At 40.4% G+C, this 27646-nt stretch overlaps 2 protein-coding genes across 2 annotated transcripts; one reads left to right on the forward strand and one right to left on the reverse strand.

The window, feature by feature from the left end:
• Positions 1-618: 618 nt before the first annotated feature.
• Positions 619-8954, forward strand: crtap (cartilage associated protein). Its single transcript, XM_035955007.2, has 7 exons — positions 619-1452; positions 4597-4746; positions 6071-6242; positions 6475-6603; positions 6718-6863; positions 7946-8029; positions 8585-8954. Exons 1-7 carry the CDS (start codon positions 991-993, stop codon positions 8630-8632), a joined length of 1191 nt encoding a protein of 396 aa, XP_035810900.2. The 5' UTR covers positions 619-990; the 3' UTR covers positions 8633-8954.
• A 729-nt stretch (positions 8955-9683) lies between these two features.
• On the reverse strand, positions 9684-26260 carry susd5 (sushi domain containing 5). The gene is made up of 5 exons (XM_023285067.3): positions 25901-26260; positions 24597-24774; positions 18715-18824; positions 16283-16471; positions 9684-13864 (listed from the first exon to the last, which is right to left on the reverse strand). The coding sequence occupies exons 1-5, from the start codon at positions 25986-25988 to the stop codon at positions 11982-11984; spliced, it is 2448 nt and encodes an 815-aa protein (XP_023140835.2). The 5' UTR covers positions 25989-26260; the 3' UTR covers positions 9684-11981.
• Positions 26261-27646: the final 1386 nt, after the last annotated feature.

Raw genomic sequence — 27646 nt, forward strand, 5'->3', positions numbered from 1 at the left:
GAATGATCACGTGTCAAGCCAGAGAGAAACAACATCACTTCCGTTTAAACTTCATAGTTAAACCCTCCACTGGCGTCTTAAATGGCACGTTTCATCACTAAAACCCTGATATGCATGTATATAACACACAATACAAATTCTGTATGGCGCACTAATGAGCGCAAACGCCACTTTAGCAGCTATTTGTGCTCTTATTCTAACTGTAACCTGCGTTTCCTGTGTTTCTTTCCCGCTAACTTGACGCACTCTGTGATTGAATGGGAAAGTTTGGGCACCACGTATTGCTCCTGCGCAGTGCGGCCTCCAAGATGTGTCAACGTGGTAACGTAGGGGTCTCCGCTCAGACACATCCCCTCTGGAGTCATTTAAATAAGAATAACGCGCACATCTGGCTGCGCCTCGGAGTTACGTGAATCAAACTGTGACAATGAACACGATGCGTAAAGTTTACTTTGGATTTTACGCACAGATAAAGCAGCGTTGGTGATATTTAGGCCTTTGGGGAGTGAGGGCAGACCACGCAGGAATGTTTCTACGTGGCAGTGGGAGGGGGAGGGACACCCACCAGGGGTTTAATTAGTGACCGGGAGAACAGGTTTACTTTTTAAAGAGCAGCATTTGATAGAAGAAGCCTCCTGAAGCCAATTTTACGTTAAAACCGACTTTTCAATTAAATGCATCCTTTAGGAATCTCTCCCTCAGTTATGGTGCCAACTACTAAAAAACTTTCCCCTTTTCCAGGCTATTTACGCGCACTGACAGAACAACAGCAGTGATTTACTTTGTGATTTAGCAGGAGGAGGAGCTGCAGCAGAACCAACTCTGTGCAGCAACTGATCCTGCCCTGCGCCCGGGGGAGGGGAGGCTTTGTCCGGATACGTGGTGGAACTTGAGGCGGTCCTAAAGAGACCCACGCACCCCGAGAGACAGCCCTGGATCATCCCAGCCAGCCCCTCCACCTCCACCATCGCCTAGAGTTTCCACAAAAAAATGGCAGCCTCCACTTCTTCCCAACTCTTCTCTGCGCTACTGATCGCCTTTTTCCTCTCTGTGGTGAACTCTCAGTACGAAAAGTACAGCTTCAGGAGCTTCCCCAGGAACGAGCTGATGCCTCTGGAGTCCGCTTACAAATACGCGCTGGACCAGTACACCGGGGAGAAGTGGAAGGAGACGGTGGAGTACATGGAGGTGTCTCTGCGGCTCTACCGGCTGCTCAGGGACAGCGAGGCCTTCTGCAACCTCAACTGCAGCTCCGTGAGGCTGGACGACGAGCAGAAGTTTGCGGAGTTTCCAGAGTTGCGCTCGTTCGGGAACGTTATGAAGAGAGCGCAGTGCTTGAAGCGCTGCAAACAGGGGCTGCCTGCCTTCAGACAGACCATGCCCAGCAGGGACATCATAGATGAGTTTGATCGGAGGGAGCCCTACAGATACCTGCAGTATGCCTACTTCAAGGTAAGTAGGAATTTTAAACATGAAGAGGGAAGCGTCTCCTCCAAATCACCCGGATCAGTGTTTATATAGTATTTTACCTGATGGTGATTTATCCATATGAGGGGTTTCTCATTTCATGTTGTGATTCTTTTTCCTGAAATGCGTCTTGACGTCATCTACGTGCCACGGATGCACTGGGGGTTTGTTGTGGAGGGGGGGGTTAACGTTTTAAAAAATTCTTGTACCTTCTTCTTCTCTGTTTTAAGAAGTAAAACCCTGGCAAATTAAGAAATACTAGTAAGGTCACGTGGATATTTTACTGCTCATCCTCTCCAAACTTGATTCAGCATAAGTTAATCTTGGGTTTAAAACTCAGGTTAATGTTCAGATTATGATTTATTTTACTTAGAAGCAACAAAAAATCAACCTGAAATACATATGGGGACCACTTGTACACAATTAAAGCTACTTATGTTCGGGGTCACCAGGGGTTGGCTGCCCTCCAACTCTCTATATATGTGTATATATTTTGCATATCTGTATAATATGTACACATATAAGTACGCTTTTTTACTATAAAACTAAATTTCTGTAAACTGGCATCTTACCTGACCTCACAAGTCATTGTGATCTGTACAAATATGTTCCTTACACAAATAATGTTGGGCCCAACAACGGAAAAAAAACAATCTAACAGTCTACATCAGCCTTTTTTGAGTTAGTAAAATTATGTTCAGCCAATAAACTACATTGAGTGGTGGGATTTAGCATTCACTCTGTAACGAAAAGTATTTTAAATGACCACTTATTTAATGACTGACAACTAGGGCTGCCACAAACGACGCGTCGACGAATCGCCTGAGCACGATACGTCATCAAAAGCGGACGTGAGCGCGCAATGCAACAGAAATCACCGTCCGAGTGGAGCGCGGAACACGCGTGGACATCCGCGCTGTATCGTGCATATATAGTATATGCATATATTATATACGCACAATACAGCGTGGACATCCGCGTTTACGATACAGCGCGGACATCCGCGCCGCATCGTGCATATACTATATATGCACGATACAGCGCGGATGTCCACGCGTGTTCCGCGCTCCACTCGGACGGTGATTTCTGTTGCATTGCGCGCTCACTTCCGCTTTTGATGACGTATCGTGCTCAGGCGATTCGTCGACGCGTCGTTTGTGGCATCCCTACTGACAACATAAACACAATAGTTTAAGTCAGTTACTCCTGAAAATCTAGTTGTTCCAAGTAGTATTTCCATGTTATTTAAAATGCATTTTAAAAACTATTATGTACTTAATTACCATAATTCTAAACACAAGGTTTTAAGTTGGCAAATATAGAAAAATTACATTGCTCCAGTGTTACGTAAATCGTGGAGAGGACTTGAAATCCTGACAACAAACTGAAGGAAAATGTAGTTATCCAGCCAATTTTATTAAGTTAACTCAACTTGAATTCATTTTTAAATCAATTGACGCAAAAATGTGAGTTTAAATTACATACAATATTAGATTGGTGCATTTACCAGCATTATTATCACAATAAAGTTTGCAACTTAACAAGTTTATCTCAATTACCTAATTTAAACTGTTGTCCTGCAGTCATTCATTCAGTTAAGTGTTTGGAATAGGTCCCTTGAATTACTTTGTGTATACATAAGATTAACTTTATGTAAAATTTATGTTGTACTTGTACTTTACCACATACTTTAACTGCAGCATATAGACTTTTTTTTGTATTATCTGTTTTTAAAAATGGTTTGATTATTGCCAGTTAACTTTGAAATGATGAGCCTATGGGACAAATCATAATCAGACTGATATTAAAACTACAAGTGACAAGAGGTCACTAAATGGTTTGGCTCTTGAAAAAAATATGTTAATCATAGAATATGGAATTCAGATGACAGTTTAACCACTGTGGGAGATTTTGAACCGACATGTAAGACACTGATATCAAAATGAGAGAACAACGTACTTTTAATTTACCACTCATCTCTGTTAAACACTAACAGATTATTACTGATCTCATACAGTGAGGTTTTTAGAACAGGGTGGGCTCAGGGGAACATTTGGCCCTCATCTCACTATAATATTCAATTTTACAGCACAACAACCTTTGTTTACTGCTTCATCCAGTGTAGAGAACAGAATTAACAAGTTCAATTAGTGCCACTTAACTGCAAAGTAAACAAATTACTGAGTAAATGAGCTACAGGCAAATAGGGACCAACTTAACAACTGTTCCTGAATAGCTCTAAATCAGCTGCTGGATGACAAGCGTTGCCAAAAATTGACACGGCAATATATTGTATTGCTTTCTGTTGGAATACACTGGTGCCAAATATCGATATTTTGATTAAATTTGCAGGTATTTTAAACTGATTCCTGATTTCAGGACAAAGAGAATGATCAAATTAATGAGAGTAAAGTAAACAAAAGTTAACTAATCTGCAGTGAAAAAGACAATGTCACATTATTGTAAGTCAGTATGATAATACACACACACACACACACACACACACACAGTGACAACCCAGCGCAGTGAATAACTACACAATTGTTGCTTTTTGCTGTTTTAGGGCTATTTTAGTGGTATTTAGCGATGCTTATTTCTTTATTTCTTTATTTGACAGGGACAGTGCAAATTAATGAACATCTATTTAGACAGCAATAGATGTAAATGTGTCGGATTATAGCAACAATGCTAATTTATATCCACAGTCCTTAGGCAGATTTAAAAAAAACAGAACAGTGGACAATAGGTCACAATAAAAGGACAACAGGTCACATTAAAAGAATAGTAGGTCACAATAAAAGGACAATAGGTCACATTAAAAGCACATTCTGAAAAGTACACAAAGAAGTTAAAGGTCAGTATATTGCAGGTTCTGTTTTGCAGTGTGTCATGATAGGGTTCCAGCATGAGTTATTCTTTGATTCCCACCTCTACTGATAAATACATGAAAACGTTCGTTTCAAAATTTCTACTACCTAATGTCTAGTTATTTAATAGCAGTTCATCATATATTTTGTGTTCTTCACTGTACTCTATTCTATAGTTCTCCCACTTCATTTGTGTGGTTTCCTCAGTAGACAAACACCAAATATATTGGATTAATAATGTGTAATGGTGTTGTTCTGGCAGTCTGACAACCTGGCCAAGGCGGTGTCGGCGGCTCACACCTTCCTGCTGAAGCACCCGGATGATGAGATGATGCAGAGGAACATGGCCTATTACAAGAGTCTACCTGGAGCTGAAGAGCATTTCAAAGACCTGGAGACCAAATCCTACGAGGTACAAACACATAGAACACAGTGAGATGCTCTTTAGGTTGGATCCTCTCTGATCTCTGGAGGCTTTTATATATGTATTTATATATATATATATCTGTGTGTGTCACACCCAAACCCACGTCTTTGAGAGCACGCTCTCACACACACACACACACACACACACACACACACACACACACACACACACACACACACACACACACACACACACACACACACACACACACACACACACACACACACACACACACACACACACACACACACACACACACCGTGCTATTATTGGCTCTGTGGGTGTAGCGGCCTGTAGTTGGCAGCCTGATCTGGCATTATGAGCTTTTAGTGATGGTCTGCGGACCATAAACCGTCCTTCATGGCCTCCACAAAATAAAGCGCCAGAGATCGTGGAGGTTTTTATGTCCTTTCTTCAGCACTACAAAATGTGATATATCTTGATGTTTATTATGTTTTGTCTCAGTGTTGGAATCTAACCTGGAGAGAACCAGTGTTTAATTTAACTGGATGTTAACTGTTGATATGTCTATTTATTGATGCATTTCAGTTTATTTTATCTGCCACTTTTGATATTTTTCAATCAGTCAACAAATCAGATTTTATTTATATAATATAGCACGTTTCATGCAAGTACAATGCAGCACAAGTGCTTTACAGAAATAAAAATGTAACAAAACAGTCCAAATACACTCCCCTAAAGTCCTGTTAGAAATAAAGGATTCTAAAACACAGGGATTGAGGAACTGGGGAAACACCATCTTGTTTAACGGCGTGGAGTTTTGTCTTATTTTGCTATTTTGAACTTATGACTCATCCTGCCTCTGGTTCTTCCACATTGCAAATTTATGAAATTCATGAGATTTATTTTTGATAACTTTCCCTCAGTGCTTCAGGTCCTCTTTCTATTAAGTAAAGCACTTTTTTATCTGTATGAATGGAGCTATTTTATGTATAGAAATTTGTTTAAAATGATATATATATCATCAGCAGCAGTCTTTAACATCATATCCCGTGCACATAGTGTAGATACAGCTAGGAAACACAGGTAGAGGATGCTGCATTATTATGCCATGAGGATACACAATATGCATATGTTCTGGTTGTTGCAAAGGTATATAAGCTTCCAGTTGTCATTTGACTCTGCAAACATTAACTTGCAATGCATTTTTGGTTCACGAAATGTATCAAAGTTTGAGTGTTTTCTTTGATACAGTCGTGGTGTTTTTTAACAATGTGGATTTCCCTCGAAGTACATTATACTCACGGATTGTTATGTTTTCTCACCGTTTTGTCATGTCATGGTCCAGACCTTGTTTGTGCGGGCAGTGAGAGCGTATAATGGAGAGAACTTCCGTACGTCGGTGTCAGACATGGAGCTAGCGCTGAGGGACTTCTTCAAGGTCTACGACGAGTGTCTGGCTGCTTCTGAAGGCCCAAGAGACGTCAAAGACTTTAAAGACTTCTACCCCTCCATAGCTGGTCCGTCCATTTCTGTCTCGTTTGTATTTATTGCTCTATCACTCCTCCACTAAATCTGCCCTTACCACGTTTTTTTTTCTACCATTTCTCTGGCTGTGTCTTTATTTAAGACTGTATTTTCCAACATGGTTGTTGCCTTTCTACATTTTTTATCGCTTTTCTGTGTCTATCTACAACCTCTCCAGAGCTCAAGAGGAGTTTCATGCAGAGCTCTGATTTCTTTCCCCTCCAGATCACTACATTGAAGTCCTGGAGAGGAAGGTGAGCTGTGAAAGTGACTTGACACCTGTCGTCGGGGGTTTTGTTGTTGAGAAGTTTGTGGCCACCATGTACCACTACCTGCAGTTCGCCTATTACAAAAGTGAGTACCTTCCTTCAGCTAGAGCGTTATTACTGTTCGGAGTTTCTAAGTTTAAATGTGTTTGAGTTTTGTGAGCTAAAATCACTGAATTAAGTTGTTAATTCTTGTTTCCAGTGAACGACCTGAAGAACGCAGTTCCATGTGCAGTGAGCTACATGCTGTTTGACCCCAGTGATGAAGTCATGAAGAACAACGTGGCTTATTACAAGTTCCATAAAAACCAGTGGGGTCTGGTAGAGGAGGACTTCCTTCCCAGATCAGTGAGTGATATTATTACTGAAACACACACAGTTTTGTGCTTGAAGAAAAATGTCCTGGGTCAGTATATAATTGCGGGACTTTCTGTATCATAGTTGACATTTTTGCTGTTTTCAGGCCTTGAGAGGTGTTTTTGTAATGGGTAACTTAGTGGAAAGGGATTTCTATACACAGATACAATTAGTTATTTCCCATATAAAATTTGATATATTGGCAAAGAAAGAAATATCTGTCATGATTATCTCAACTTCATAAAGAGAACACAATCAGAACAATTTTTGAATAAACTCATTTTATTATTGTTTAGCTAGTTAGAAGATGCTTACTAAATTTGGACAGTTATTTAGTTGACATTTTAGTGATATCCAGTCATTTTTTAATAATAAATGATTGTTTCCATAATAAATAATTATGGAATTTGTGAAGACATGATCATACTGAACATAAAAGTAAGTGTATTTCAGATAATAATAATTATTCATCCAAAACTTTTCACAATCCACGTTACAAAGTGCTCCACAGGGCCGCAAAATACAACAGACAAGACATAAAACCATGAGATTTTCAAAGACATTGAAAACACAATATGATGTACAAAAACCAATACCCTTTAAGTAAAGGAAACACTTCTATTAAAAGAAATTAAAGGCAGCTCAAAGTAGACTAAGAAGAAATCACTGGTTTCCTCGGGCTGATCATTCCAGAGCTTGTTCGGTTTGGAGTCGATCGATAGTTCTTTGCTTCAGGCGACTAAAAAGGCTGTTGCAGTAATCCAAGCAAAATGAAAGAAAAGCAGTTAAAGACTCTCTGTAGCTTTTAAAGTGAAGATAAACTGTATTTTTGAACTATTTCCAAGATTATAAAAACATGATTGCATGAGCAAAAATGTGGAACTACTCCTTTAAAACAAATGTTCTCATTGCTTTTGCCTGAAAGTGCCTGAAAACACACATCATTGAGTAATTAACACTTTGTCTGAAGCTTCATGTCCTCAGCTCACTATAACGCATCATTTCTGAACTGCTGTGTGTGTGTGTGTGTGTGTGTGTGTGTGTGTGTGTGTGTGTGTGTGTGTCTGCTACAGGAGGCTGTGCGGTACTACAATCAGACCACTATGCAGCTACAGATGCTGGAGTTCTCCAAACAGCGCCTGGTGAGCGATGATGAGGTGTGTGCCTGCGTTCGCATATTTTTGCACCTTCAATGTGCCACAGGATGATTCCAGCCAGGAGGTTATTAAATCTCAAGTGAAGGGAGCATAAGATAGAGTCTGCTGCTAATAATAGATTCCTGTGTAATCGGTCACAGTTCAGACTGAGTTGTTTGCATCTCTCATTGGCTCTGTCCTTGTGTAACTTATGGAAAAACCCTGGATTCTTCAGTGCGGTCACATGACGCCCTGCAGTACAATGTGCCCTGTGTTTATCGGGCTGCAGAATCACAGGCGGCCATGGGGTGGCAGTACGACACAGCATTTCTTTAAGTTATTGTGATGCAGCACAAGGACTGTGGCCATCAGGGCAACCTAGCATAAGCCAGGATTACGTGCTGTATGTGGTAAATACCATTCAGTTCTTGACTGTAATCTCTTTAGTAATGCGTGATATGAGAAATCACACATAGAGCTTTCGAGTGGGAGGATTTGTGGTAATCCACTTTGAAACAAAACAGACCCTCCTGAGTTGTCTCCGGTTCACTCTTTGTGTCATGTTTGTGTCCACAGGGGGAGGTGGTGGAGTTTTTAGATGAGTTCCTGGACGAGGATGAATAGCCGACGTTGGAAACTCTGCCGAAACACTGAAAAAACAAACACAAAGTTCAAAGCACTCATGAAGTTTAAGAGTCCCTGATTGATCACTGAGTTTTTAACCTGCAGCTCCATATCTTGAAGATTTTTTTTATGTCCCTCTGTCTGTGCACTAAATATCCAGTTCAGTTGTATGGACTTCTAGCACAGCGGCTAAATGGTTTGAAGACAGTGATAAGGTAGAGATATTTGTACTCACCATTTTATGAAATAATTCCTCCACTGTGAATCATCAATGTTGTCTTTTGGAGATTTTTGACAATAAAAGGATTTTGGAAAAACCTTATCTTTCAATCATCAATTAGATTTGAATCATATCATGTTTTACAACTTATATATTCATTGGTAGGTCCAAAAAAAGTCAGAAACTAATGAAATGTAACTGTAAACCATCACAAAGTTGAGCCAGGTTCTGCTATTTTTAGCATCTGTCCTTTGAAAAATGACTTAAAGGATTAATTAATCACCTAATACTCTGTTTCAGTCCATTGATTTTTGACTGGAGCTCCAATAAAAAAAGAAAAACGAAGATAGAGGAGAGGAGAATGGAGCACAGAGCCGAGCAGAGAAAACACTGAGTTGTTTAATAATGTTTGAACATTGAGTCTCTGTGCAGTTTGTCACACAGTGATGTTAAAAACCCACCGGGGAACATTCCCTCTATATTACTGAGTGTCTCTGTGTCTCCGTCCTCCTTCTCTCCTGCCTCTATTTACCTGTCTCTTTTATTACTTCCCCCTCGAGCGCACTTCGTCTCTCAGCTCGTCTTCTTTTTTATACATTTAGGTCAGAGCGGCAAAAGGTAGTATGCCGATAAACGGAGCTTTTTGTTAAACGTTTCGATGAAAGGCTGATTGTCGGGAGTCAAGGTCGCAGGTCAAAGTCACACCTTAAGGTGCGATTAGTCAGACACTTACACAATGACAGGTAAACAATGGAGCAATCAATCTGAGATCTGTAGCATGAGTCGGTGTGTCTGTTTGACCCTGACAAAAGTAAAAAATAGAGGTAAAAGCACATGTTTAGATGTTTATTGTGACTCAGAGAACACGGTACACATTTCATCCTGACATCAGACACTTCAGGCTGTTTGAGATGAAAAAGAAACAGAAATGGAAGAATCTTTGCATCTTGCGAATGAAAGTGAGAAATTTTCATAAGTGATAATCAGTTTTGATAGATTTTCCTATTAAAACTCCAAATGAATCCCAGCATTTTAATATTCTTGGTTATTATTATGATCATTCTGACTTCAGAGAGGCTCAATAATCTCCAGTGTGGTCTTTATATATGCGACTGCAAATCCAGAGCTAGTGTTTAAAACAGCAGGTGAAGTAAAAAGCAGTAGATCAGATTTTGCAGAGATGAGCGTACCCTGTATAAGACGTGTGTCTAATGCCGACTGCGCTTGAATGATTTGGTGAAGAAGAAGAAAACGTACAGTAAATCTAAAATTCATGTCCCACACACCAGTAATGCTACAGTATGTACAGCAAGTATATAGATTCCTATTTACAGAAACATATAGACAACAGGCACTACTTTCCTCAGGCCCTCACCACATTAGTGTCAATTCAGAAGTCCAAAAGTTTGACGAAATATTTGATTTCCCACCCAAATTTAAAACACCATTAAAATGATTTTCATAAATCAGCTGGATGTTGACTTAAACATCGAAAAATAAACTGATGACACCATAAAGTGCCACGTCTACTCATTACCACTCATAATAATTATAGTTAAAGCACTTTCTATTTAAGTTATTGCCCTACAGATCTTTTTTTTCACTAGAAGAACCCACTCGGATATTGAAATGTAAAACCCCCCTATGGCTATTTTGAATCTATTTACATTCTTTTATATAAATTTCTATTTTAAACATTTCAAATATTTGCTACAACATACTAGAGATACCTTTTTTGGACTAATTCTGGACAAGAAACCCAATTTATGGGGCAAAAATAGACATTTCTAATTAGTCTCATTTATTCTTCACTGATTTTTAAAGATAGCTACATTGTTTGGAATTATAGCAACAACCACTGATATCTAATCTGATAATAAATGGCCAAAGAATCTCAGAGTCCAGTCCAGAACACTATCGTCATTTTGTGAATAATCAGGACATTAAAGATGAAACGTCACCAACTGACGTATTAAAAATACTACATTTGTCTTCTGTGTATATACAATATATGTTAGGACTTATGATCCAGCCCTATTTTTGACTTTTAGAAATCTAAATTCTTTTTTATTGAACTTTAACGGGGGGAAAAAAAAAACATTCTAAGCAGTCAGAAGATCACTTTAAGTTCAATCCATTTAGGGTTGTGATTCTCTGTTGCCATGGCAGCACCTCAGTGTTTAGTCTCTGCTTGGTTTGAATGCCGTCAGCATCCACTCTGGTTCCTCAGTCGGAAACTTCAAACGCAATGAACTGCTGACCGTCGAGCTGAGACACACACACTCCATCACACACATACATGGCGCTGAGTCTGCAGTCTGGATGCCTCCATACGTCTCACCAGCCGACTGTCAAAACCAACAGTCTTAAAAATATTTCTCCCATCATACTGCACCTCTCTTTCCTTCCCTTTCTCTTCTCGCTTCTCTTCATCTGACCTGTTCACCTTTTTTCTCCATTCTTTCTGGTCTGACAGACACCAGACTGGTCATTTGGGACAAGTTGTCCAAAAGGTCGGAATTGTTCTGAACTTCAACACTCTTGTGGTCGAGCAACAAGTGAAATGCAGTTTTTATGAACATAAAACAACAGAAAAGGTGAATGATAACTCGAGAACAGTACACATCAAAAATTAAAACAGCAATCAATAAAGTAAACAAAAGGTAACACAGAGGATCTTTACCACAATGTCCAAGAGCTTTGGAGGTTGAAATCTCAGTTTGTGTATTCAGGCAGGCTGTTGGGCCTTGCGTTTGTGTGGTTTTCCTACATGGTCATTTATTTATAATCTCCTTTTTCAGTTCCTGGAGTTGAGTCCAGCCCAGTCACAGCACCTTTAGGTGTCCAGCTAGATGCCAGAGCTTCTAATATAATCAATAGGTATAAGATAGGTGGCTTTCCGCAGAATCGATACCGCTTACCATCTTGTTTCAATGTTTTACTAAAATTTTCCTCTAGTTCTGCAAAGTTTTGCTATGAAAGCAGAGCTGCAGCAAGTTATCTGTTCATACCTATTTGGAGTAGTTTCTAACAAGATGAGGAGCTGTTCTTTCCTCCCAGCTTCATCTGAATCTTCCTGTCCTTCCTAGATGTCTCTGCCCTTCATCAGTGTCACCTCATCTGTGGCTCCTACACTTTCTGCTGCATCTCTATCTGTTGGCCCTGTCGGCTCTGACTTTGGCCTTTCCCGTTCATCTCGTACACCGAACTCTTCTGCTGTTGCCGTCGGTAACACCACACCCCGACGATGACTGCCGTGGCAACCGCACACACCGCCACGATTATGGCTGCCACCGTTGGACCTCGACTGGAGGAGCTTGGAGGACGGGGAGGGCAGTTCTCACCCACGCAGATTGTCTCCCCCATCTCCCCTTCCATCTCACCCCTCTCGCCGGTCTCACCGGGCAGGTTGTGTTCCTCCACTGTTCCGGTAAAGACGTCGTCATCATCGTCGTGCACCGGAGGAGCTAGGCCATGATCGAGGAAGGGGTGTTCAGTGAGGTCACCCAGCCAGGAGTGGGTGGGAGCTGCCTGTTGGGTGTCGTAGTCCAGGGTGTCTGAGTACGAGGGAGAGTCTGAAGGCTCTAAATGGTCAGCAGAGGGAGCAGGGGTTCTGATGAAGCCGGGCCACACCTCCTCCACAACCCCATGATCCAATTCAGGCACAGTGGTGGGAGATTCATGCTCCTCTGGTAAGCTGGTGTAAGAAACAGGTCGACGAATTTCCACCTCATTGGGTCTGTCTGTTGTCTTGGTAACAGTCCCCCTTTCTTTACCGTCTGGTCTCACCCTTTCCGTTGTGGAGTCGCCGTTTTCTGTTTCTTCTGGAACAACAGGGTAGCCATCCAGCCAGGTCTCATCTGTGGTGGCCTTTACTCCCCTCTGGGAAGTGTTCTGACGCTCATCAGTTGCCATAGAGACGATCAAGTGCTGACGACCATCATCGTCTTCGTGGCTGTCGTGATCATCATAGCTGTCATCGTCTTTGTGATCATGATGATCGTGATCGTCGTGGTCAGAGTAATGGTCATCTTCATGGTCATAGTGTTCCTCACTGTCATCATGGTCGTCATGGTCGTCATGGTCTGGATGTGCCTCAGACTCGTCGGGATGTTCTCCATCATCGTCACCATGATCATCGTGATCATCATAGGTGTCGTCTCGATCATCGTACTCCTGACTGCCGTAGCGAACACCATCACGTTCCTCTTCATGTTCGCCCATGTCGTAGTGATCATCGTGATCATCGTGGTCGTCATGTTTGTCGTGGTGTTCCCTACTGTCCAGATCATCATGCTGAGCCGGAAGCTTCACAGAATCCTCATGATCTTCGTCCTGGTGACTGTCATAGTGATCATCATAGTGGCTGTCCTCATGGATGTCCCGGTCGTCATGGCGGCTGTGGTCATGATCATCGTTATCATGATCATCATAGCTGTCATCATGATGATCATCAGCATCAACAGGACGTTGGTGATGAGGTCTTTCTTGGCTCTCGTGCTCTTTGCTCTCCTCTGATTGGGCGCCTGAGGCTCTCTGTGTTGTCTGTGTAACCGGGTTGTTGGAAACAGGAGGTTCCTCCTCCTGAAAGGCCTCAGAGGGGAACCAGAACAGATGCTTTTGAGAGAGAAGAGAAACTGGTGCCTCTGTGGCTGCAGCTGCATCAGTCTGGACCACCTCCGTTCTCTCCTGCTCGAACACAGGATGACCTGTGAAGTCCTCGACAGCCCGCTCTTCATCTTTCTCTCTTTTTTCTACAGCTTCTTCAAATTTTCTACCATGGTCAATCACCTTTCCTCCCACTTCATGCTGGTCTTGATGCTCCTCCTCTACTTTGACATTGAAGCTTGTCTCTTGCTGCTCGTGACTCGTCTTCCCATCTGGGTATGCAGCTCCATGCGCCTCCTCATAGGTCTCACCATGAGCCTCCTCTGGTCTCTCGTTTTGATGCTCTGCCTCCCCATAGGAATCCGTGAACTTGTCCTCGTAGTCTACGTGCCTTTCAGTCTCATCTGCAGAAAGAGGAAACATGCTGTATATATTAATGAACACACAAAGCTACATCAGGTTTGCGCATTAAGTAACTTAGTAGTGGTGCCCACACTTTTTGGATCACGACCCCTTATACTCAGGAATAGTTTGGCATTTCTGAAAATTTGATGAAGTATGTTATTGCTAAGAGTCAGATGTGAGGATCAATACCACTCTGTCCATTCAATATAAAGCTACAGCCAGCGACCGGTTAGCCTAGCTTAGCACAGACTCTGCTTCAAAGCAAAGACTCTCACAATGGTAAAAAGGCTCCATGAGGTCACTTCCAGCCACAAAATAGTCCGACACATAGATCCCATGCAAAACCAAAAATTGGTGATTTTACACTTCAGTTTTCCTACCAATTAAACAAACAAGATAATGTAAAAATTGTTATGGAGCTTTAGCACGCCTGCTTGGGTGGATGTTTGTTTTTTACGTTAAGACAGAGCCATACTAGCAGTTCCCCCTGTTTTCGGTCTTTATACTAAGCTAAGCTTAATTGCTGCTAGCTGTAGCCTTGTATACAATGGACAGATATGAAAATGGTACCAATGGCAAAAATATCCAAAAATGTGGGGTTAATTTATGGAGTCAATTTATCTGGTTAACTGTATTTAATAAAAATGCTTTTGTTTCAGAATTACCTCATGGACAGACACAGTGTGTGGTTATTAAAAAAAGTTATGTCAGAATTTGTGAAAGTTTTTAAAGGTGCCCCTCAAGGCTAAATTCTGGCGCCTCTTTTGTTCACTCTTTATGTAGATGACATTGTCTCCTCTGTGTCTGTTTATTATTTATATCTTTAGGCTGGTGATAGAATTTTGTACCATCATGTGGATACTAGACTTTATACTGTCAAAGCCTTCCAACATTGCTTGGCTGGCTTACAAGCTGAGCTCAATAAGCATCAGGTAACTAAACTCATGATCTTTATCAGAGCCTAACATATCCCTTATGACAATCTGGTCATGTCTTCAGTGAGTGGCACAAATATTCACAGGTGTACAAATATCTGGGAATTTGGCTTGACGAGAAGCTTTTAAAGATCATGTGTCCACACTGGTGACTAAACTACAACAAAAATAGTTTTCTTTCACAGGAATAAATCATGTTTCCCACTGCATTGCAGAAAAAGGCTTATTGAGGCAACTTTTTGAGCAGGCCTGGATTAATTATGGTGACCTTTTATACATGCCTGCATCAGCGGCGACTCTTAAGCCCTTGAGCACTTCACTCTCCATTAGGGTTTGTTACTGATGATAATTATAATACTCATCACTGTGAGCTGCACGCTAAGACCGGGTGGCCCTCACTCTCTATAAGGCATGAAAGAAATAGATTTGTTTTTTTTATTTATGAGACTTTTACTGCTTGGTTACCCCCCTACAGTACTTCATTGCTGTATTTTAATGTGAGCCCTCACTTGATGTGCTTAAATGATTGGATTATGCTGCAGGCACAGCTGTTTATACTGAGCTTGGAAAACCCAGTTTTACTCGTTGTGCACCTGCGACCTGGAATAACTTGCAGAGCAGTCTGAAGTGTGACTCATTAGGGCAGTTTAGGCTTTTATTTTAATCCCTTTGTGCTTCCAGCTGCTCTTGTTTTCATAGATGGATTTGTTTTTGACTCTTAGATGCTCTAGTTGATTATTTTATTTTACTAACTTTGTAAATTGTTATAGTCGTCCAAGTTCAAGAATTTTATTTTCTTGCTTAGATTGACTGTAAGTTCCCTCTGTAGCTAAATTTAGTCCAAGTTTAAATAAAGGTTGAATGAATGAATGAATGAATGAATGAATGAAATTGCAATCTTTTATCTCAGGCCGGTGGATTTTTAGATGATGGATTTAATGAAATCCTGAGTAAATAGAGAGAAACATAAATGCAACTTTGCAATTTTTGCTCTTTAAACCATCTTACGATTCCTCAGAAACGACAGCTTTAGAGCACAAACATGACAACACTGTTAGCTAACCATCCACCCAGGCCTGACATTATACCTTCCTAGAGTTCCTCGTTCTCCTTTTGCTATGAACTGGACCACTGTTAGCTAACCATCCACCCAGGCCTGACATTATACCTTCCTAGAGTTCCTCGTTCTCCTTTTGCTATGAACTGGACCACTCTATGGCATGTGACACTGAGGTGTCATCGCAGCCATTTTCATTCCAACTCACAAGTAAGAGTCTGTTTTCTGTCTGCCTAACGAATCAATCACCGGTCACCTGACAACACTGGCAGCTAACAAGGCAGGAAGTGAGGAGGCTGAGCTCAGTCTGGTGTCCTGTCCAGGTCAAAGCTCGGGGCTTTGAAGTGCATGAGCAAAAGGTGGATCCGTCTCTTTCTGTCTTTTTCTATTTCTGCCGTACATAAACAATTTAAACGCCTCCTTACCCTTGACACAAATCTGCACCAGTCCATACCACTCTCCACAGCTGTCGCACAGCAGGCTGAAGGCGGTTTGTCCGCCGGGCATCACATAACCTGGAACACACGCGTACAGCAGCTCGTCTCCCATCTCGAAGCCAGAGTGTCCCTGCAGACGTGCATTAGGGAAGGATGGAGGGTCTCCACACGGCACATCTGTCAACAACAAACACAGGCAAACTATAAAAGCTCAAATGACTAGTTAAGGATGATGCTATCACTCTTCAACATAGCTATGATTCATGGTTTACTAGCTTTACAGTATAAGAATGACACGGTTTATAGAAAATGTGGATGTAATTTCAAATAACATGACCACAAACAAAACCAAAAGCATGAAATAAAGGTTATACTGAATGACAAATAACAACATGCTGATGGTCTTAAAACTGCTGCATAATATATCTTAGGTGAAGTTTTTAGTCTTTTATTTACTCTCAGAAATAAATAATAGTGGATTTAGCTTTTGTTTATTATAATGATGAATATCTAATGTTTGAAGGTCTAATATTTTAAATAAAACTTTGAAGTTTGTAGCCTTAGTGCTATAAAAAAAATAGATCAGTTTAAGGTATTTGACTACTTTATGTTACTGTCAACCACTTTACAAAAAAAAAAGTTTCAAAGCATTGTATTTCCTTCTATGAATTTAATGTTATGTCAGATCTATATGTTTAAGCTGAATCTGCAGTGGTGGATGCCTGAGCTTCCAAAGCAGCCAAAGGAATCTACATTTTTTTGCACTAGAACCATATTATAAATGTTCTTCTTTTGCTCTAATTATACTGTCAACATTTTATTCTCTTTATCTTTAAAGCGCTGTGCTTATATTGTCAAAATGATACCCTGCAATACAACTGAGCCACTAAATGACTGATTTGTCGAAATAAAGGAATACTCCATGCGTGCTGTAATTGATTATAGTTCTTTTTTTTATTTAAATAAATCTAAACCAATAATTTTAAGGTTAAAATACATTAATGTCATGGTCTAGGTTTTTTTGTTGGATTTATTTCCTGTTTTATTTTGAAATCCACAGTCCCTTGTGTGTCTCTTGTCGTTTTATTTCCTTCCTTTGTCTGCTTTGCCTCCATCTATTTCACAAGTTACCTGCTTCTTCGCTCTTCATTAAGATCTTAATGTAAAAATAGTCTTGGTTTGGAGCCAGTTTGTCCTTTTAGCACTCGATCATCTTCATTTTTTTGTCTTTAGTGATTCTTGTCCTTAGTTCCAAATTTGTGCATTTGATTTTTTGAATTCTATTATTTCTCATTTTTCTGTTTTTTGTGCCTTTTGAATTTTTTTGTTGTGTTTTTACATTATTTTTTGCAGGATTAGTGGGTTTAGTTATTCACTTGGATTTATAGTTTGGATTTTAAGTCTGTTTTATTTGATTAAAGTGTCTTCGGCCTCAACCTGCCTGTCTGTACTGTTTGCTCTTGGGTCTTCATCTGAAGTCTCAGTGACAGTTAAGACTGTAAAACTATGGCATGTCTTTAAATGTCTGTTGTCTGAAACATGAACTATAAACAGTAGCAAAAATTTCCCTGGAATGGTCCTTTAAAATAACTTTTTGCCAACAGGACTGACTAATTCAATTAAACCACTGTGTTTATCTAATACTTAAATCAGTGTATTTTAACCCTTTGATGCGCAACATGGGTCAAAAATGGCCCCAATCCAGTTTAAAATGGGTATCTCCTGACCCATACTAAGCACATCAAAGGGTTAATTAAGTTGAACAAAAATGTATATGCATGTGTTGCCTTGAAATGGGGTTATCTCAGCCTGCAATGCTTCCAAACTTCCTGGAAAAAGCAAAGGTTTGACTAACAGCTGCAGCCGTAACTGTAATCCTGACCGTGAAGCTGCGCCTTTGCGTTTTACTGCATTAAGTGGATCCGTGCTGCTCGTTTTTCCCACAGCCGAGTGTTTGTTCGAACATCGGGCTGTGTGGTATATTAACAGCCACAGCACTGTAGCTCTCCTGTTGATGAGGAAAGACTAGAGACCTCTTGGAGGTGGCGTTCGATACTAATCTGATCCAAAACCAACCACAGACTTGCCCACGTCTTCTGTCAGCGCCAGTGGAATTTAGTTTCAGCTGCGTCTGGGCACATTCGTGGACCAGGTTGTATCACACACACACATCCAGGAGAGGATAGATGGATTCATATTTAGAGACAGATATGAGTAAAACATGGCACGCAAACATGAGTAGGATGGAGAGTGATGAAAGCAGAGCTGTAGATGGAAAGAGTGCAGGAACACAGCCTCTTTTATGCCTCAGTAAATATCTCAGGAAGGACACATATACACACATACTGCACACACAAAGCTCATTCATTCATATCCTCATTATAATGTATGAGTGTCCGTATTAGTGTGTGGTTACCAACCGTTGTCTTTGATACAGAAGGCGTCCAGGTGTGTTGTGTCGTCTGTAGCATTTTCTATCCTCACATCAACTGCTTTCAGTGCGCTGCCCACGATATTACACACTGTGGTCCTAAAAATAGACAGACACACATACGTGCATTAAGAATGTCTATTATCTACATATAAAGTTAAATTACACACAAACACAGTCATTAATTACAAGGTGATATGAGGCTGACTGGCCTACAGTGAAGCATTTCAGAAACCCCAGCGGGATTTTGGGATTGAGGGTGGTGAAAATTAAACCCAGTGTGTTTACTTTTAACACACACTCCCTCACTCACTCACTCCCTCACACACACACACATACACAGAAACAGACTCTGTTAGACACAAATCTTCTGCTTCATTACACTCAGTCGTGGAAAATAACAAAATACTTTTACATCAGTGCTGAGCATACAGTCAGTACAATTTTTACAGTGGATTTCAATTTTATGCTACCTCACACTTCTGTGTTGTGCTTTTAATTCCACTGTATTTATGTACATGTCAATGTTGATGTGATAATTTAAGCTGTAAATTACTTTTCATATAAACATTGAACATTGTTGGTGCATGCATTCGCTAGCCACAGGTTTCAGTTTGCATCCATGTGTGTTCAGACTCATATTACACATGTAGTGAAGGCTCTGAGGTGTCTAAGTTAGTCAAACTAGTTGCATTTGTTCACATTTGGCCAATAAAGTTGATTCAGATGGGACAGAGCTGGTGCCAGAAGATGTTTCAAATTGAAAAATGTGAAAACTTCATACACACCATTAACCCAGCAGCACAGAAAATTTATACAGCCTGCACAGTTTCAACGTGAGCACCGAGAGATTGATGTGTAACCAGTTCAGTACCTGACCAAAGATGATAAAGGGACACATCTCCTCTGCTGTCATGAATGGGCCAGAAATGTGTTTTGAAGAACTTATGGTGTCACAGTGAAACTGACCTTTGACCTTTTGGGAATAAAATGTTGTCACTTGTTCAGACGTGTGTAAAATTTTGTTGCAATTAGTCTATGGATTATAGAGCTATGGCTGCAAACATGTTATGTGAGGTCATATATTAATTATAATTTGTTTATCCCCAAGTCCAATTTTAAGTTCGTGGGATGACACAACTGTCAATTTATGGGATATTTTAGTTGCCACAGTTTCTCTAAATTTCTCTGATGGTGTCATTTAAATGACTTTAAGAGGCCTAAAGAGGTCAGATTGCTTAATATTTAACAAAAATGTATACTATATAATGATATTTACTATAATAACAAAAACGAATATTTGGTAGAGCAGAACTTTCTTCTTCCTTCTTCCTTTAGTCATCTCAAGACCCCTCAGATTTATCTCATGAGCCTTTGAAAGGGGCCTGACCCACATGTTGGGAAACACTGAACTAATAAGCTTATGTTGTTACTGCTGTAACAATGTAAACTCCTCCTGGTGTGGGGAGCTATAAAGGATTATCTCATCTTATCTTATCAAAACTGGCTCACTCCACCTCCATCGGCTCCAAAAGTAACAGTAAGTATCAGCAGTTTTCTCGTACTACATCTGCTGGGTCAATATATAATTGAGGGACTTTTGAAGTCCATGGCATACATTTTTATTAAAAGTAAAGAAAAAATGTTATTTATGTTCACTATGGTCATGTCTTTACAAATCCCATTATCATTTATTATGAAAACAATCACTTATTAATAAAAAAAAATGACAGGATGTCACTAAAATGTCAACTAAATAACTGTCAGAATTTAATAACAACCACCTTCTAATTAGCTAAACAATAATAAAATGAGCTTATTCAAAAATAGTTTTGATTGTGTTCTTTTTAAGTTGACATAATCAGAACAGATATTTCTTTTTTGGCAATATATCAAATCACTTTCAACTAAGTTCCCCATTACAAAAACACCTCTCAAGGAAGTGTGGTAATTCCAGATCACATGACCTGCTCCACATGATGTCATTTCCTCCTGAAGAAAAGACTGGCAAGACTCCAAGGCTTTCTGAGTTATTTAATATAAAATAGTGTGTGAGTCAACTGTGGATTTATGGCATGTCAACAGGTTTACTACAATATCTTTAGAAATAACTTTGAATTTCAATTTTACTTAATTGCATATATAATATTTAGATGAATCTTTTTCTAAAAATGCCATGTGGTGTTTGGTTATAGGCGGCCATGTTGATTTTAGACCTGAAAACAGCAAAAATGTTACAAAAAGTCCCGCAATTATATATTGATCCTGTTGGTATTTGTACTGAAGTAAGACTCTGAATGCAGGTTTTCTACTTGTAATTGTAAATTGAAAAGTTAATGCATCGCTACTTTTACTTCAGGAAAGGATCTGAATATTTCTGCCACCCCTGATCGAAGTGGAGTGAGTGTGAGTTATCTCAGTAATTTAATGTTTCCTCTGAGTAACATGAAACATAAAGCTGCAGCTCTGGTTTATGTATGGGAACCCTGACTGCCCACAGAGATAGATACAGCCACACAGCACAGTGCTTTCTTGGTTGCCGCCTGGTTCGCTGCCTATTCAAATATTATTCCAGCCTGACATCAGGGTGCTGGAACACACATCATGGCTCAGACATGCTGCAGTATCAGCAGCTGTAGCGAATGACACAATATTATCACACCGTGATACATTTGGGATGGATGTTCCCATAGCAGGAGCTGTCAGCTACAGCCAACTTCTTATAGAACAATCACAACATCACGGACTCAATATAATATGTAATCCACAGGGACCCACTAATGTGGAAAGTGCACGACGCCTACAAGCTGCAGGGGCTAAAAGTGCTGAGCAAACAGTCTATTTTCGGTGCCATATTATTGCATTATTAATCCATTTGTCATCCAAAAACACTAGATAAGATTGACTCCCAGGCCAATGTTCCCAAAGCGACTCCCAGCTCCGACCAACCCCATGTAAGAGAATTTAAAGTAAAGTCTGACTGACATCACAAATATCATAAGAACTCAGTCATACTACACTGTTCATTAATATCAGTTCTCATTGGTAATATTGTGAACCAAATGGACAAGCTTGGCCCAAACTGAAGTGTGCACATTTGTGTAGGTGTGTAAGTAGCTGAACCAGTCAGAGCGTCAGTAATTGGAAAGAATCTGACTGGCAGCGCAGTGAAACTGTGAGAAGAGAGCGGTGTGACTCACACTGCATGCTTGTGCCACACTAACTTCAGCTTATAAGGACAAAAGTCTGAGAGACGGGGAGAGAAATTTGGAACAAGACAGAAATCACCAAGAAAACACTCTGAGAGAGACAAAAACACAAAGACTGTTTAAACATTCACCCCTACAGGTATCTGTGCGACAGAGTGAAAGAGGTGAAACGATTGACCAACGTGGAGCTTTTCACCTGAAAGGAGACCCATTTCTCAAATCCACAGCCTTACATGACAGAACTATTACAGGGAAAACCCAAAAGTATGTCTCTGAGTGTTAATTCAGTCCGCTGGTATTATTGTGTTTGGTTACCGGGGCAGCAGATGTATGACTGACAGGTAGGAGAAGGATGTTAAGGTAGGAGGGTCAACCTGAGACACACTTGTTATTACGCAATAGACCTCAAAACTAACTAGCGCTGATGAAAGAGCATGTCCTTCTGGAAAACAGCTCAGTTCACATTATAGATAGAAATAATTAAGAGACGCAATTGTTCTACTGTGATGGAAAGTGTTCTGGATAGAGCGTTTCTTTCTCTTCACTTGACTCTTCAATACTGTCAGCCTGTAAGTTCTCTGATATTTTCTATTCATTTGTCATCAGTGACTGTATAAAATAAGTGGATGTTGACTTCAAGTCTGAAAACTGCAACCAGAGCAGCAGTTACTCAAACCTGCATTCTATCTAATGATCAGCAGGGGGCGACTCCTCTGGTTGCAAAAAGTAGTCTGACTCTATAGAAGCCTATGAGAAGATTATCCAACTTCTCAACTGATTTATTACCAAAGTAAACCTTCTGCTGACACGTTTATGGCCTCAATTGATAGTTTCAAGTCTTCTTCAACACAGCATAGTGTTCATTTTGTAAATTATGGTCCTATTTAGAGGAAAATGGGCGATAAAGTAGGTAATGTTTTGTCACATGTCCCCAGTTCTTAGTCAGATTTGGCCTCTCCATCATCCCTTCTGGTTGTTAAAATGATGACCAAAATGCCAAACTCAAGGCTGAGAATGGTAATGCATAAACCAATGAGTGCATCATATACACAGTTTATGCCTGTAAAAAAGATAATTGAAAAAGTGGATGAGATGGTCTGGGATGACATGTAGCAAAGCTATCTGGCTGGAAAGGGGATACAGTATACATCTTGGCTCTGCACAGTTTTGTCTGTTACACATGTAACTTACATGTCTGTGATGCTATTGTGTCATTAAATATGTCAATTTGTGCAACTTGTCAGTGCATTTCTTTACCAAATTGAATCAAATCAGAGGATATGAGGACAACTTGAATAAGACAGACAACGTCGGCTATAAGTCACATTTTCCTCACACAGTTTGCTGAAAATACCCATGAATAATAATATATATACTCATAAATGAATGAATCAAGTGCTATTATACTGCTTTCAAAACATTCAAATTCCAAAACAATCATGAAATTTACCTCTCATGTGAAATATACACGTATAGATACATGAATAATGATAATCTGCCAGAATATCTGTGAAATTCCACGTCGGTTCGGTTGAGCACGATTGTTGTCGCTGCTCTACTGAGTCATCAGAAACGGAGAGGGGTGAGGTGTGGAGCTGTGGAGGGATGATACACTGTGAAACATGGTAAGCCGGTGTGAAAGCTGATGATGTCCGCTGAGCAACATGTAGAGAGCACATAGGAAAAAAGAAGGTGGCTTTTTTTTTTTTTTTTTTTTGTGAACAGATCATTCTTAGGGCAACTGCCATTCTGAGTCAGGTTCCGTTTCATAACAGTTTCTTCTCAGAATAATAGCTGAGGAAGATTATTTTTCAATGGCAGATATACGAATATTTGGATTAATTACATAATAAAGCATCATTTAGATGAAATTAATCTGTTTACAGTATCTTATCAGGTCTTTAAAGTACACTTAACAGCACTGCCAGAGGCATTAACAACTATTAAGTATATTACTAATAAATTTTGTTCAGATATTGATTCTGCTTTAGTTGAAAATTACCACCTGATGTTCATCTAATTTTTCATCATCAGGCGCATGAATGACCAAATTAGCAAATGTGAACTTGCCACCACTTTACACTAAACCTCTTTAACCATCAGCATGTTTACGTAATACTTTATATTTGAACAACATAAACTAAACTGTAGTAATTTTAGTATCTACTCTGCAATTACCACCCAAGAACAGCATCACCTCTGTCAATCATCTCCTCATAAGCCAACAGTGTACCTGTCTTCCTTCAGGCCCAAATCAACTCCGTCTGTGTGTCTGTTCCTGTCTCTGGGTGCTGAAAGCTGTGTGTCATGTTGCCGTGGAGATGAGAGGTGTGAATGGAGGCAGTTGTCGACATGACACCCCGGCTCAGAATTCCCTCCTCCTCCAGGAAGAGACAGAAGAGTCTTTCTCCCTCTCTTCCTCTCTGCTTGTTCTCTTCCCCCCCTGAAATGTGTCACTCTTCTATCTTCCCGCTCGCTCTGTAACGGCCACCGTTCTCTTTACTTCCTTTCATCCATCCTCACGACCTCCGTCTCACACACACACACACACACACACACACCAAAACGCACACACCAGAGTGACCTCTGACCTTTGTGGAAATCTTAGTTCTTCCCTACATGTCACCTTCAAACAATGAAGACAAATGCTTCCTTTTCTTACCCTACTGTGCCTCCAAGGAGCCACCCACGGGTGCACGGGGAGAAGAAGCACTCCACCACGGCGTGACGGAGCTCTTCTGCTGATGCCAAGCGGGCATGTTGGGAGGCGCAAGTTCGCTCAGCATCTCTGAAGCCCTGCAGGCCAGTGGAGTTCCTCAGGTCCAACACAAACACTCGACCTGAGTGCAGGGAGGGAGAAATTAGATAGAGGATTGCCAAAACGCATAAATCTGTCCTTTTGCCTGCTGTACAAGTTGAACCTGGGTGCTTCTAGATAATGGCATGATCTGTAGGAAAATAAGAGCTGTGAATAAAATCAGATCAAAAATGTGTATATTTGATGACAAATTAATTGAACTTGGAGGCCCAAAAGAAATTGATGTTGGGAGAGTTACTGTATTTTAACAAATTACATTTGTTCATTAAGTTCTTCAGCCTTCTTCTATGACATTTTTTGGAGCACATTTTTATTCAAATACATTTTGGGCATCCAACTGAAAGCTTGCTTTAAAAAAAGCCAATCAATTAAGTGGGTTCTTTGTTCAATTTGGTGCCTATGCATATAAAAGTCTTAGAGCCTTATTGTGTCTGGAATGATACAGACATGTCATATTTATATTATCAATTAACATATCTATCCTAATTAAATCCTCTCATTATCACATAACTACAAGTTGCCATCTAACGTGTTTCAATTAAGGATCATTAAGGATCACACTTGCATGTGAGTCTCTACAGGAGAGCTCAGCAGTCAGGTTTAATGTGTGTGAGCATCTGCTTTGTCCACCTCCTGTGATGCTTAATTGACCACAGTTGTGATTTCATTACAGCACAATAATACATCATTAGCTGGACAGAAACATTACACGAAAAGTGCTTTGATATATTAAGAATTAATTCTTCTAAATACTAGGCTAAAGCTGAGACAACCGAATGTGTTTCTTAAAGCTTGAATTAAAGGTGACAAATCTGATGGAAGCATTACGCACAGATTTGTTGGATGTAAAAGTGCAGGTTTTTGCGCAGGTACTGACGTTATGATGTTAAATTTGTGTTAGTGCGATGAAATATTGATGCTAAAGAAAGAAAAGTTTAAAAGGCTCCATGACTTAAACGCACAGATAACAAGGCAGGTGCCAAATATCTGCGCACGGATCCACCAGTGCGCTCTGGAACGGTTTTACGCATCACCGGTTTAGAGAGAAAAAAAAGCCTCTAATTTAGTTTGGAAGTAACTTTATAATGAAAATCATAGTGTAGCTATGGCATCTATTTAGTATTTTAATTTTTAAAGTGTTTACTTACCATCTGCATTTACGACAGAAGTCACCACAAGACAAGCCAGACATCCAAAGAGCAGTGATTGAATATTTTGGTTACAATGATGCAACATCTTTGTTTTCTCCCCACAAGTTCTTCTCCTGTCGACTTAATTTCACGTTTTGTGTTGGAAAACGTTTCCCAAAACTTCGAAATGTATTCACAAACTCGCAGGTCAAAGTGACGGCGGAGGGCAAAACTTCTGCTATTTGCCTCCTGGTGGCAGAGGGTTGGCTGAGCGACTGGAAAGGTGCTCACAAGTGAGGATGTTAACGGAAAGAAAACGGCTGCAGCGGCTCAGGAGCGAGGCGCAGTTTATCTCCTCCAAATAGTCGCACTGGCAAGCAGATGGAGCACCTGTGTGAAAACTCGCGCGTCCCCGTTAGTAAATACGTCACGGCTCAAAATCTTGAGAGGAGGGTGGGCGAAGGACCACCGGACTGGTCCTTTACAGAGGAAAAAAAAGAAAGAGAGAGAGAGAGAGAGAGAGAGAGAGAGAGAGAGAGAGTCTGAAGTGTCTTACAGTTCTACCTGCTCATTCCCTGTGAGCCTAAACCTTTAAAATATCCATCAGTGTGCACTTATTTTGCAGAACTGCATTACTATTTATAGTCCATTTACCACCCAGTGGCTAATGAGGGACCTGAGGTTCAGTACACCCAAATGGAACTGATCCTTTGAGCACAATGATGTTAATTAAGGTGATCTTTCCCTTCTGTTGCAGGCCGAACTTCTCTATATCGGATGGTGTGTGTGTGTGTGTGTGTGTGGGTGGGTGTATACGTGCCCCATTTGGTGAGAGAGATAAAGACCACAGCCCATATGGAGCTTTTTTGGAGCATTCAGGCTTTGTTTCAGTATATCTGCATGTGAAGATAACAACCCACATACACACAGGATCCACGGTGGTAAACCTAAATTTACATTACAAGCTATAAAATGCTGAGAATAAACTTATCACGGTGTACACATATGCTTTTACAAAAAATAAAATAAATGCACAACACGCCACAGAAGGAACTGAATGTCCATTTGTTTCTTATTTGGACATTGATGCATGGACAATCAGGCTCGGTGATATGTATAAAAATGCAGAGCAGATCCAGTTTGATTCTGATTTTATACTAATGATAGCAAGAGGAAGAGATCTAAGGAAGTTGTAAAGAGGGTTCACAGTTGGGGCCCTGATGGCAGGAGCTTCAGTCACAAAGCTCAGCTGGCTGGTGTTTAAACAACATTCATTAAACTGTGTTTGCATGTATGGGAAAGACATCAATAAACAGGGTCGGAAACTTCTGTCGACAGCCCACATGAACGATGAAAGTTTATTTGTGCATTATATGAAAGGAGAAAGAAAGGAGCAGCTCCTCCTCAGGTGTCTGAGAATGTCTCTGAAATGTGTTCAAACAGATACATCAACGGGGATATTAAAGTAGGGCTGAAGTGTACAAACTCCTTATAATAATGATGAATGCACATTTAGGAGCTCTGGTGCAAAAACCAGAGGCACTGGCCTACAAAGATCTAGAAAAACAGCATACCTAACCATATTCACAACAACTGAGCCATTACATGTGGACATATACCAAGAGAACGATACAGGCCTGAATACTTGACCCCCTGTTCATCCCTCCAGTAGAGTTCCACAGACTAGAAGGATTGCTGCCAAGGAGCTTGTGGTTGCAGATAAACTGTTTCAGCAGCATATGGTGGCCCAACATCTTATGAAGA

This window comes from Amphiprion ocellaris, chromosome 15 (assembly GCF_022539595.1).
Source record: "Amphiprion ocellaris isolate individual 3 ecotype Okinawa chromosome 15, ASM2253959v1, whole genome shotgun sequence".
Taxonomy (NCBI): domain Eukaryota; kingdom Metazoa; phylum Chordata; class Actinopteri; family Pomacentridae; genus Amphiprion; species Amphiprion ocellaris.